Raw genomic sequence first — 14,403 nt, forward strand, 5'->3', positions numbered from 1 at the left:
ATTAACTCTTCTCAAATTAGCACCAAATCATAATTTATTATATGCACGTGTAGCAAACACCAATGGGAATAATTGGACGTTGTTTGCGGAGCCTAAATTTGGTTTGATTTTATTTCACAATAATTCTAAGGTGAAAATTTTGACCTGACATTTCCGTTTTGGATTTCCAATTTAAATTCATTGATATGTGATATTTTGAATAAATAAAGAGTACGCTTACCTTTCTGCAACACTTCCCGGTATCATCAAGCATCTGCTGATAACCAACATTTTAGCTGAAAACAGTCCCTTCCTATCATTTTTGAACAAAATATGGTTCAAAAGTGCATACGCTACGGGTATATACTGGGACAGCGAGGTAATGAACAGAGCTATTTACGGTGGGGTATCTGTTGTAAGCTATTAGGGTAGGCCTATAGTATATCTTCCCGCAACGGTGACATAAGGGCGGTATATTCAAACGCTATTGTCTGGATCATTGAGTATCGATTGCGCACGTATACATGCAACACAGATGTGTGTGGTCCTCCCCAGGTTTTGACATGAATTACAAATCACGTCGTGAATGACCCAGCGTTTTCATTTTATTATTACTAAATTAATCGTCGTTTATCACGAGTCCTAAGAGTCGTACCAGTTCAATTCATCAAAATTAATTTGTATTAAATGAAAACAAACAGACAAGTAGAGTCATATGTCTTTCTATGACCGTATTCCTACCAAAATCTGATTTTCAATAGGCCTACACTAGAAACGTGTTGATATGTAGGCTATATCTTTTAAAATCGCCGAATGTTAATCACACTCACCGTGGCACAGCACTGTGGTGGCACAGTAGGCATAGTGGAGTTGGCAGTGGTTCGAACCCCGGTGAAAATTTTAATATTTTTTATTCTTTTTACTAATGCGCTGTGCCGTTTTTCAAACACGCCCCTGAATGAAATTGATGGGCAAGTACCCTTAATGTTTAAGGCTAAAATGAGGTTAATTTGATTGGGAATCCACATACCCGCGTCGGGGGGTGTGTGTGTGGGTGATTGTATGGACTTCCCCCTTATAAAATATGATGAAAGATAAAATGAATGCATGGGAGGATGAATGAATGAAAAAAGAAGAATATGAGTTGAAGGCATGTAGCACTATAATACTCCATCACCATGCATCACTCCCCTGGAACTGTAAGTAGATTAGGCCATGATTAAGCCTACTATCATGACTATAGGCCTAAATTGAACGTAAAGGATGCCTAAATTAGCCTCAGGAGTAAGTCATAATTATATGCCGCATGCACGTATCAAGAAATATGCTGGAACATTTTAATTTGCTAAGGATTATGCATTGGGAAGAGTCACTGTAGTACGGTATACCGTAAAACCCCGTCTACAAGCATATAAAGTGCTTCTGTTGAAAGCTAAATTATTCCAGGCGCCATCATGGAGTTTGAGCAAATAAATTACAGATCCAAGCATATAAAAATAAGTATTATTGTAAGACCAATCTATTGTATTGGTATATATACGCCTGGTTCGTTAAAGTTAAGCTTTCATCAAAAACCCTGTATATGCTTGTATACGAGGTATGGGAAGAGCGCATCTCAACATTAAATCTAGATCTACCAAAGTCGTAAATTGATAAACTTCAAAGTCATAATATGATATATGATTAATTACTATAGTGTCGTAGCCATGGTGGTAAGGGGAAGCTTCCCCACTGTATAACATCTTGCCTCCTTTGCCTTTCAAACCCCCATGAAAGTCACATTCCCCCTCCTCTCCTTCTCGACCCTTCTTGAAATATTTTGATTACTGGTTAGTAGCACAGCCCTGATGAATATCATCTGTTACATTAAAGCCATATTATAACATTTGCTGAGGAGAACGCCCTCAAAAAAATGTTAAATTCAGGTTTTTACACGATTGTAATGTAACTTTAGTAAAGAAAGATTCTCTGCAAAAAATCAAGACTATAGGTGCTGTAGTTTTGTCAAAATCTGAGATTTTGAATAAACCGCCGGAATCAGCGTTTTATTATTACGATAGAAATATTAGTCGAACGCGTATGCGATGTCAACACACACCTACGTACACGGCGTGCGGGACACACACAGACGCACGCCAGAGGATCGTACCATATTACAACCGCCGGCGTGACATGCATTCTTTGGCGCTAGTTGTAAATTCTGAATTTCTTTGCTTTACCTCACTTGTTCGGCTCAAAATTAAAGGGGACATATCTGACAGTAAATGCTAATATTTTATTGAAAATTAATACTAATCTATTTTTAACCTGCTTTTGAAAAAACGATCCACTTTAATACCAATTTCAATTTGAAGCTGTCTACAAACGCTATTGGTTAAAAATGAATGAAAGTATTTGATTATTTGGGATTTGTTCACTATCAATGATGCGGAATTCTAAATAATTGTTTTTAGTGCTATTTGTACGTTTGCCACTGAGCAATTATCACTTCACTATTATGATTCGTAATGGCTTCGTTCCCCATGGCACAGTTCATTAACCTCTATTAACTATCACAGCTCAAATTGTGACCTCAAGAGTTGGAGTATGAGTTTTTGCACCCAATATTCAAAGGTCATTCTATGAATGTATATATTAGAATTCAGTTGCGAATGTTTGAGATCTTAGCGATGTCGTCAGCCTGCTACGTCAATTGCCTAAGTCATTTTTTGTAATTTTGAGAACAAAGAACAAAATGTGGTTCAAGCATGCATCAGTTACGTAATCACCTTAATTATTTTGGATTATTCTCTTTCATTTGTCTCATTATCATTTGTTCTTGGGCAAAGATTGGTGAATAAATATGTTAAAAGGCATGCTTGAACCATATTTTGTACTTTGTTCTTAAAATTACAAAAAATGTTCTTGTTTGTAAGGGCGTGACAAGATTATATACATGTAAATTAACAATAAGCATGATAAGTAAAATTGTTTCCTTTCTTTCTTCCTCCATCCACAGCTCAAAACCTCAAAAGAAATGATTAATTTCCTCACACCATTAGATATGTGACTGGAAATCGCTGATGATACCAGTCAGTTTACCTCACAAGGGCCCAAATATTGAACTTTTGGTACCCAGTCATACGGATTTCCCGTCAAATTAATTCATGTTCTTTTCATGTTATTTCCAACTGACGACTGCGTGACTCACATGAAAAATTAATGTTATAAAGCATTGTTCAGAATGTAGGCGCGTTTATTGACAAAACTTTATTTGAAAGAGAAGTAGTTAAAATAATTGGTATACAAAAATGTAGCGCGGAAGGTGTGACCGCCCAATCACCTGGAAGGATCAATCTAGAGAACAAATGGCAGGCTTTGAACCTGGGCTCTATTTCCGTGAGGTGGTTGAGTTGGGTTTGTGTGAACCGCGTGATCTACTTTAACAAACCAAAATTAATTTTATCACAATAAATCACCAAGTCATAAATTCACCATTAGTCATGTACAAATTGAATATTACATTATAAGTCAGGAAAATATGCTGAAATGATGCAAATTAATTTGAAATACTATTAGTACTGTTCTTGCGTGTCGAAAGCCGGCTGTCTTAGGGACGCACCATTAGACTTCAAGGGGGGGGGGGGGGGGAGGAAGGTGGGGGTTTTTTTCGCCGCCAAAGGTGGCGAAGTTTTTTTCGCCGCCAAAGGAAAAAAAAAAAAAAAAAAATTTCATGCATTTATACAGTTAGGTGGGGAAAGTTTCTTTTTAGTGTTGGTGGGGAAAGTTTTTTTTTGCTCATGTAGTGGGGGAATTTTTTTTTTCAAAACTCCCCCCCTCCCTTGAATTCTAATGGTGCGTCCCTTATTAGTATTTATGCACAGCAGCTGAAGGGAGTATCCCATCATGCCCTGCTTGCTCCATAGCAAATACATACAAAACATAAAGTAAGAGCGGCTTAGATATTGAGAGCTATAGTTTCACAATACTTTGCTCAAACTCAGTGACAACAAATTTCATGACCAGGGGCCAAAGTTGGGAAGCCCCGAACTCACGTGCCGAGGAAGGCATGTGCACTCAAGTCAGTGGCCAAGTTTTGCGTATAATATAGAGGGGGACTAACATATTTTGTTCCGATGTTACTTGGACATTTGCGCGAAATGCACGCGAAAAAATTCAACATGAATTTTGCTATTTGAATGCGGGGTTAAAACTAAAAGAAAGATGCATAGGGCAATTTGGGCCCCTTGGACCCGTGCCCATCTGGCCCAATGGTAAATCCTGCCCTGCTCTACATTATCAGCCCTTATTTAATTTTCGCTTTTTGTGCTCGGGGCCCCTGCACCCTGGGGCCCATGGACTTCTGTCCACCCTGTCCCCCGCTTGCTACGCCCCTGGCCAGATACCTCTAAAACACCAACATGCCCTAGCTAGGTTTGTGGTCTATGACCACCATTTGCCACTAGTTATTATTATGTTATTATTTTAAATTCATTTTTGGTTTTGTCACTCCGAAAATATTCCAAACTTCAAACAGGTACATTTTAATCGCGCTGTAGGGCCTATGTAGTTGCATAGAAACGTGCCGCAAAGAAGTGCATAGAAGCTCATAGAAAAATCATCCTTTTGCCCAGTATCCCCAGGGTTAATACACATGTCTTTATTGTTGGTCCCTGGGAACCGCTAGGCATTCTCCAATCACATCTCAGAACCCCTACTTTGCCCCGCCCCGTTTTGTGGAGTTATACTTAATTGTATCCATTTGACGCGGAATTTCGTAGCAGACGACGCGACATCTTGACCCGCCTGTTTGATATGGTTGATTCGGGTTCAAAATTATACCAGAAAGTAGTATAGTAGGGCATATTAGTAAACTGAGAAATTGACGAAGTTTGTCCCATGGTTTTTCTTAAGTTTATTTCTAACATATCTCAAGACATGTATAGTTGTTGTATTTTATTTATCATTCATATTTACCCAGGGTAGCCCAATTAATTTAGCAAAAAAGCCAGTCTAACATGGGATGGTCTAACATGGGGCCCAGCGGACTGAGATTGGTAAAATTAGCGGATCTATATTTGAAAACAATGATTAATACCTTTTTAACCGAAGACAAAATGGACATTGGAAATATTACAATTTTGATTGTGTAGGCTATATATTTTCGACTTCAGTAAAAATGGTAAACTTTAGGCCTACCCTGCCTTAAATGCCTCTTATAAATCGACGTACCTGGGGCTCTGCTGATGATGTCAACACATCTCCATTGTTTTGCAACATCGTTTGTTTTGATGTTGTTATGCAACCTTGTACCGCACCAGCGTCATTTGCTTTGACCCCCGGGCTTTGACCATGATACAATTACATTTTATTCCATTCTTTTAAAACTTCCTTTTATACTTGTATTGTTTTGATCAATGAAATGACTCAATTCTGCAATCAAACATATCGAAATCAATGCATTAAAGAAAGGATTTATTATTATCCGGGATTAAAATGGAATAAATTGCGTATAATGCATAAAATCTCAAATGTTAGCCTGCATACACTTTAGTTCAAGGGTATTATTTTATTTGTCCAGGAAACTAAAAGCTTTGATCGTCAGTAGACCTTGCTCATATTATTTTTGTGGAATTACCCACTTAATTTTCCCTTTAAATCGATATAAAGAAGTCTTAGCTGCCTGGTGTCTCCATAGTCTCTTCAAAATCTAATAACATAAATTTTACGCTTCATAAAACAAGAATTTATCCTACGTCTTACCGAGAGAAAACTGTTGCGTTGCTACAATTTTCAACGCCAAAGACTCATGGTTCCAACGCCAAGACTCGTGGTTCCTCCCCGGGTTCCTCTCTTTTTATCACGAGTTTTTCGGAGGCTTGGGCGCCCAATTTTATATGCTATAGTAAATTAGTATAGTTTCTAGGACTAATACAAACTACAGGGCCAATATTGTTTCCATGGATGCTTGTCCAAGTATTTTTCAAAGTAATTAATTTATTTGACAACAAATATTCACGAAAAGTGTGGTTTCGGCACATTTTGTTCAGCTTCGTCCTTTAAAAACTGTTAATACTACCATTGAACATTCAAGGAAAATAATGATGACCTCTGGAAGTGGTGACAATCGACAGAAAATGTGCCTTGCCTTGTGCGAAGTAGAGTGTTGCTGATACCGCCGGTGTGTCGCCTCAATTGGGCTATTTTTATGCATACAAAAGGTTTTGAAGCTGAAGCATTTACAATTTGGGCCGGGGACGAGCATATTTCAGGTTTTTACTATAAAGACTTTCTTGCGTATTCCATTTTCCAATGAAGGCGGTTTTGGTTATAGTGCGCACAAAATTTGACAATTTTACCCTAGTTGGGCCCAAAACACGGGTGTGCTAAAAGGAAGATTATTGCTTAATTTAAAAAAGATATCTAGTGGGGGCATCTTTTCTTGCAAACATTTAGGGCGTGTCCCCGGTTCCGCCACCTATCATGGGCGCATTAAAATAAAACCGCTTTGCGAGGCATGCTTGTGTATTGATGTATTTGTCAATTTTCATGTCTTCAAACATGATGATGTGAATGCAAATTATGTAAAATTTGGGCGCCTTATTATCATCAGACACGCTGCTGATAGCAACACCGACTCTCTGATGTATGTTACCTTTCTCGCTGACTTGAAAGGTTGACTTGGGTTGCTACTCCCAGCCAAGCCGGGCGGTCTATCTCTATGTCTGTTTGTGTGTTAATTCACAGATAGATAAATAGATAGTTATGGTGAATAGGCCATAAAGTTCATCACGGAGCTTACTATAGTAACATCACCGTGGATACCAGTTTTGGAATAGCTTCGGACTGAGCAATACAGGCAGTTTTCACCATGAAAGTAGTTGGACTTAGTTTGATTTTTTCGGCGCTTTTGCCGGTACTGCTACTTGTGGAGGCAAAACCATCGCCAAAGGCATATGATGTTCCTGTAAGTACTTACCCTTTATATTTGTTTCACGTTTAAAACATACCACTGAGTGAGCATCAAGTTCATCATGTCCAGAGGAAAGGCTGCAGATGTCTGATAAATGACCCTCAAACATTTTATAAAATGTTAATTTTTAAAAACAAACATGAATATTGTTCATTTTTTGGTAAAAATATATTTTAAAAATTAATTAAATCTTTTTTCCTGTCTTTAATATCGATACAAGATTTATATTACAAAATTAATAACAACTTTCATGAATATATTTGATATCATCTTGAAACAATGAGTACATATACAAACATGCCTAGCATTGGTTCAGCAGTTCTACGCTAGACTCCAGTTGGTTTATGTGTAGGATGATGACCGTGTTATTTTCATTCACCAAGGTCTTTTGGTCTTGTGTATCCTCAGCTGAGGTCATGTATACAGAGAATCATCAATATACCCCCAAGGGAGGGAGACACGATTATACACATGTGTAGAGAGTCAAAGTCAGCACTGATGAAGTCTAATTTGAAGTCACTTGAGCTCTGTATGCTGTACAGATCAGAGGTTTCCGCCTATCGCGCAAAATGGTTTTCATGTGAGAAATAGGGGTTCAAAAATCTCTCCTCGACGACAAAAAGCAACAATTTAACAACAAAAGCTCTATGCCAATTATAATCATATAAAATTCATGTTTAAATGTATAGTTACAGATCCCCGCGGTACAGATCCAGATCCTGAATGCGCATGCGAAGGGTTATGTGAGTATCGATGAGCTATGTAGGTCATGCAGAAAAGCGATTTCCACGCATCTGTATCGGGGATCTATGCATCTGATATGTTTCCAAAATCGGATGTAACATTATGCATATCGGTAAAGCAATGATTTTCATATACGGAAATCTACATACATACAGATTTTTATTAAGCTTGACGCCTTGCTGACTCTCTGCTGTTGCCTCCAATTTAGAAAATGAATGATAGGCGAAGGCCTTGTCCTTTACTGTGAGGTATTAGGCCTACTTACCAAAATAAACAACTGTATTTGTTAACCAATCAGACATAAAAGCAAACAAACAAGCAAACATCCTACCAACAAACAAACACGTACAAACAAGTAAACAAGTAAACACATAAACTGCAGCACATGCAATGAGCACTTTACTCAAGATTTGTCCGGCATACAAAATGTATATTTAATATCGATATATAGGCCTATAGGCCTGGTACTAGTATAAATTTGAGGAAAAAAGTTTAGTTTAGAACTGCCATAAAATGATATTTAATGCCGTTTTATACAAAAGCACGATGTCAGCAAATATGTTGATTTATTCACACAAGGGTTTTACTGCCAAAATTGTGGCAAAGGGGTCAAAGTTCATTTCCGAATAATAAGCCATGAGTGAGCGTCAGAGAAAAGTAAATTGACAGCAGCAACCAAACAAAATAGAGATGTGAAACAAGGCATATCTAGCCTAGCCCTATGTCTGTATGTACAAGTTGAAGTATCACGTATAATTATGTATTTATACAAGATGTAATTGACCATGACAATCAAAAGACCGGCGGAGGCTTTTAATGTCGTCCAAATTTAATTTTGAGCAGTTTCTTTGGTCTTTTGTATTAACTTCGGAAAAACAGAAACGTTCTTGGCTATGCTTCATACCTTGTATAAAAGTGATTGAAAGTAAAATAAATTTCTTGAACTTTGAGTATTTTTTAGGGTCTCATTGATTCGCCTTCATACCAATCGCAAACCTGACCATGATTTTTGGTATGTTGGAATAATGGAATTGGTTTGTAGGTGACATGGTTTAGAGTATGTGAATACCGACTGAGTTGGAGAACATGCGACACGACCAAGAAACAGGCAGTCTGCATACATCCACAAAAGTGGATACGATTCCTTTCATTTCTGATTATCCACAATCTGTTCTGCGCCTTGTTTTGAAGTATCACATTTAAAATTTGTATTATATTGAAACAAAACGTAGCTCAGTATAATCAGATGGCAGAAACTTGTGCCAAAATGAAATATAACCGGCGTTTCTGAAACTTTGTAATTTGGCATTACACGTACGGTCTGCTGCATGCTGCAGGGATTGCAAACCCTTTGTTTGCAGTTTGATATTGAAATATTACGAAATGGTTAAAAATGTGGCAAATTTGAAATCAAAATAGAAGGTTCTTTCAAATGAGAGCAAATAAACGTGCGTAGTGGTTCTTTAGATTTGTTATTGAAACTTGCATGGTGGCACGATTCTTTATCACTATTTAATTTAATATAGCTACAGTTTCATAGGCCTAGTTTTTTTGGATTGAACTTCTGTTGACCTTTTATTGGTTATAGCAGGGAAGACTGTAAGCCAAGAAAATTGAAGCAAATTAGCTTGTAACTTTTGTATCTAGAAACAGAAGGTCACTCAGTCCTCCTCCACTTCATCATATTATTACGTTTCTTGTAGGCCTATATTTTTTCATTGAAATATTTTTATTATTTTTAAAATGACACTCGCACCTGTACATTGTGTAACAACAGTGTTCTTAGGGTGAAGGCAACATTCTATTGTGATATTTGGCAGAGTTTCAAAATTTCAGCAATCATTTGAATAAAATAAACTTGAAAACAAATAGATGATTATATTTGACATTGCTGTTTATACCTGTCACACAAACCCGACATTACCCGTACCTCGAACAACAGTGTCTAGAATAAATTAATGATTCGCCCTATAGTTTTTGTCTAAAAACAATGCATGCACGGTATAGCAACGTTATTAACGTTGCACAAGTTTTATTCAACGTTATACTGCTATTGTTATCTCTATAAAGAAGACAATTCTAATTTAAATTTTGATAATAACTGTTTTATACGTGTATCGTTTCATATGCTTGTGAGGTGTAAGATTACCAAAATATGGACAGACCCGCATAAAATACTTTCATGCATTTCTGATGGCATTTAGCATGTTTAGGCCTATATAGGCCTATATCGCATGATCTGTCAACGAAACGGGACAAAAGGCTGCATATTGACCAGCATTTGATATACACTTTAAAACAAGAAATGTCTTTAAAAAAGACAATGCCTCCAAGATACCAGTGGGCACCTTTTGTTATTAGTTAAGGAGACACATTGCTAGCTTTAAGGTAACGCTATTGGATATAGATTTTTGTCTGATTGAAATATGTGAGTCCATTCTCTCCTGATTACAAGACTGAAAATTTTATTTTAATCGGATATTCGGTTACCAAAATATATGGCCTGTCAAAATGGCGCGACACCAAGAAGTTGGCAACAAATTTCTTTTATTTTTGATATGCAATGATGTCAGGTAGGCCTTATTTTCTAATTATATATGCAAGAATTGTACAAAGTAGAATGTTCAGATCGGCTACAAAATAAGATATAAAACCCATGAATGTTTTTTTCCATGCAAATTTCCATTTGCATAATTAATTAGGGCCCTAATCAACTTTTCTAATAAGTGGCCCAAATTAATTATGCAAATTGAAATTTGCCAAAACGCAACCGTAATTTTGTAGTAGGTCTACACTGTGTGTTCTACCCATGTACCATGCCTCAGTAGGCCTACTATAGCTCTTTTAATTGTATCTGAAATCTTTACTTTGCATAATTCATACATGTAATTAGAAAATCATCTGGCAACTGGACTTGTCAAAAATATAGAAAATAAAAAGAAAGTTGTTGTCAATTTTTTGTTTTGGGTTCGCACCATTTTGACAGGCCATATCTCAAGAACCGAATGTAATCTACAGGGCATAAGCTTTAACATATTATTTAAATAGAAAGAAAATCTAAATTTGTGCATTAGCCAATAGGGCCACGGTCACCTAAAGCCATCTTGCAATCTGGCAGATAATTCTGATGTATGAAATAAGACCTTCAAACTTTCAGATATGAAGAGTTCCAGATGCAGGCAGCCGTTTCTGTTTTTTAAATGCATATATGCCTAAGTTGTATCAAGAGTCATTTCTCGTGGATTTTTTGACTGAAAATTAAGATTGTAACGTTTCAGATTTTTTTAATGCTTGTTTATTATATTTTGTATTCAGGACTAAAATAATATTAATATTATTATATTTAGGGGGTCTTTTATAGGTCATTACTCTTTTGTATGTGTAATTGAATAAAAAATCAAAACATTATTGTTTTGTTTTGTTTCCTTCATTTGTGCTTTGTCTTGCATCGAAAGGGCCAATATCAACACCTTGTTTGTAAGAAGTATTGTGTGGGGAAAGATGATTCTTGCATTTTATTTTTATTTTTATCTTAACAAACAAAAAGCAAATTTCTCAGTCAAAGTCTTGAAACGGTCATGGGTATGCATGCAAAAATATTGCAACAGTACTCAGTAGAACATAAAACACAACCACGCATGGGAATTGGGGAAGCAAATACTTTAAAACGAATTATTCCGAATTATATCAACGCAATAAAATTGCAATACTTTAGTACATGTATTTGAACAGCAATGCCCGGGCAGCAATGAAGCCGGCCATAGGCGCGGCTAGGCGTATCATACCATACATTGCAGTTCAAATGCATCGGATCATCATTGTGGCCTAGTCGAGCCTAGCATGCATGCCAGTCGGTCTGCTGACTCGCCGTGGCACAAAAATACCTCCAATTTTGCACAAAACAATCCATGATGTCAAATTATCACATCCAAAGTGTCGCCATGAACGTCAGCTTCAACTTCTCCAGCCAAAGTTTTTGCATTAATAATCAGGTTTCATGTAATCATGAAATTAAACCTTGTTTGAGGTGTATTCCCATTGCCACAGCATAACGGTTTTCCAACTTGTCTTCAACGATAAAGCTGCTGATCACACCGAAGGCATTGAGGTGGTGTGGCTGCTGATGAGCGCTGAGGTTACAACCTAGGATTAAAGATCGAATTAAAAAAGACTAGTTTGCGTCTGACGTCATGACAAAGGCGCGCCGTGATTGGTTGCTGACCTGCGCAGTATGGCATTTTTTGGTCTGGTTTACATGACGGCATACGCAAGCTAGTCTTTTTTAATTCGGTCTTCAATTATACAACATATGAGTTTGAAAATATTCTAATGCATAATTCATTAACTTGATAGACCCACGCCATTGGCGCCACGTGCTAGGCGTTTCTAGAATCCCTATAGAATAAGATTAATTTTAATGCTAATTTATTGCACATGCTGAGGAAGCGTGATTACCTTTTTGAACATTCGGAAATGGCGATAGGCGAATTTATGTATGGCGCAAAGAGGTGGGGGATATATATTGGGCTCTCGATATTGGGCGGAAATTAGAGTACTTGTCAGAATATAAATTTGTACAATCGGCCTACATGCCGCGCAATGTGCGGCATTTTAGGTGTAAATTTCAAAGCATACTACCTCCTGCGGAGGCAGAAAAATAACACCGGAAACAACCATGTACACACCCTAACATTCATTTTTGTCAACACTAAGTCTTGCAACCTTGTGTAAAAATGACTTAAATTGAGCTTAGGGACGCACCATTAGACTTCAATGGGGGGGGGGGGTAGGAAGTTTTGAAGAAAAAACTTTCCCCACTATTTGAGCAAAAAAAAACTTTCCCCACCAACACTAAAAAAAATTGCCGCCTTCGTCGGCGAAAAAAACCACTTCGCCTCCTACGGCGGCGAATTTTTTTCCCCGACCCCAACTTCCTACCCCCCCCCCTTGAAGTCTAATGGTGCGTCCCTTAAATGGCTCAAAAAGGTGTTAAAGTGCAGGGTGAAAGTGACATGTCTCAAGGTCCGGCTCAAGGTGGCGATTGAAGGATGGCCATATCTTCGGGCAGGAAAAGTGCGAGAAGATTTAGGAAAATACTTAGTCGAAGTTCATGACACTCGTATTTCCAGATGCACTTGATGATTGATCTATGTATACTAGTACTAGTATTTAGTAAAAAATTTTGATTTGGGAAACGAGCACTGTTAAAACTCGTTTATGGTGCACCCCGGCCCCGGGTGCACCATCCAGGGGAGTGAGACGAAAATTAAAAAATCGCCCACTTATGAGTGAAAAAATTGCCCACCAAACTCTGCATAAGGCATAGGTAGGGGCCGGGTCCACATTAAAAAAAAAGTTTTGTCCGAACCAAATTCCCATGCCCACCTCCCCGAATCAAATTCAATGGTGCGTCCTGTAGGGCTGGTCATGTTGTAAGAATTTGGTAACAATTGAGTGCGAAGTGTTTCCAAAGTGACGTTGTATAGGTGTTAGATATAGCCTATGATACATTCCAAAGTATACAATGTATAGGGTATATAGGGTGCTGCAAGATTATTGGACTAGTTGATAGCAGTGTTCTAGGTCTCGAGACCAGGTCTCGTGACCTGGTTTTGCAGGTCTCGGTCTCGGATGTCAAGGTCTCGGTCGGGGATCGTTTAATGAGTTCTGATTGAAGCAACTTCAAATTTGACCTGACCTTTGCCCTCGGATGACCTTTGCGGTTTCATACTCCCCATGCCGAGGATTGTTTTTTCCGAGATACAGCCCGATCAGAGCTACTTTAAAATTTGACCGGACCTTTGATCTCGGATGACCTAACAAATGCAAATTTGACCTGTCAGTTCCGAGAATAAGGGCGAAGAGACAGACACACATATCACAAATCTTAAGATAAATAAATACTTGTGAATGCTACATCTTCAGAAATGATTAATGTAATGATTGTAATCCATTTGGCAAGAGTTAGTTACATGTGAACAAACTTGGTGACCCAAATTAGCTCTATATTATCATGATTATGGGCTACTGTGCTGCAGTGTAATATGACCACTCTGTGTATATCTTGGTTTTTGCTGAACCATGAAATGGTATCAGCCTACGGTATTAGTCTATGTTACTTACTTGCCAGCCTTTTGGTCTGAAATGGACATATCTTTAAATGCCACAAAGGTGTGAACCCCCAAGTGGTATCAAATGAAAGATGAAGAAGTAAAGAATATAATAAAAATATTTTCCCAACCGGGGGTGGCACTCATAATAATAAGCCCTGGGTTAATATTTATATATGGGTCCTTTTCATATCTCAAAATGCCAAGAAGGTATGACCCCCGAGTGGTGCCAAATGAAAAAGAACAAAGTAAAGAATATAATGAAAATAATTTCCCCACCGGGGGTAACACTCCTCAGAAGACATTGGTCAATATACATATTTTGGTCCTTTTCATATCTTGAAATACCAAGAAGGTATGACCCCCTGAGTGGTGTCAACTAAAAGAGAAAGAAGTAAAGAATGTATTAAAATTATTTTCCCCACCGGCGGTGACACTCCTCATGAGACCCGGGTCAATATTCATATTTTGGGTCCTTTTCATATCTCGAAATGCCAAGAAGGTATAACCCCCTGAGTGGTGTCAAATGAAAGAGAAAGAAATATAGAATGCATTAAAATTATTTCCCCACTGGGGGTCACACTCCTCATAAGACCCGTGTCAATATTCCTATTTTGG

General features: G+C 37.8%; 1 protein-coding gene across 3 annotated transcripts in view; it reads left to right on the forward strand.

Annotated features, from left to right (window-relative positions):
• Nucleotides 1-6,607: 6,607 nt before the first annotated feature.
• The window catches only part of LOC140146497 (uncharacterized), a 178,783-nt gene continuing 170,987 nt past the window's right edge, over nucleotides 6,608-14,403 (forward strand). For 2 of the 3 annotated variants that reach the window (XM_072168365.1, XM_072168364.1), the window contains exon 1: nucleotides 6,608-6,925. In XM_072168365.1, the coding sequence (XP_072024466.1) occupies nucleotides 6,830-6,925 (96 nt within the window). In that variant the 5' untranslated portion in view covers nucleotides 6,608-6,829. The remainder of the gene's footprint in view (nucleotides 6,926-14,403) is intronic. The other variant, XM_072168366.1, reaches the window with a different exon arrangement.

The sequence above is a fragment of the Amphiura filiformis genome, chromosome 2 (genome assembly GCF_039555335.1).
Source record: "Amphiura filiformis chromosome 2, Afil_fr2py, whole genome shotgun sequence".
Lineage (NCBI taxonomy): Eukaryota > Metazoa > Echinodermata > Ophiuroidea > Amphilepidida > Amphiuridae > Amphiura > Amphiura filiformis.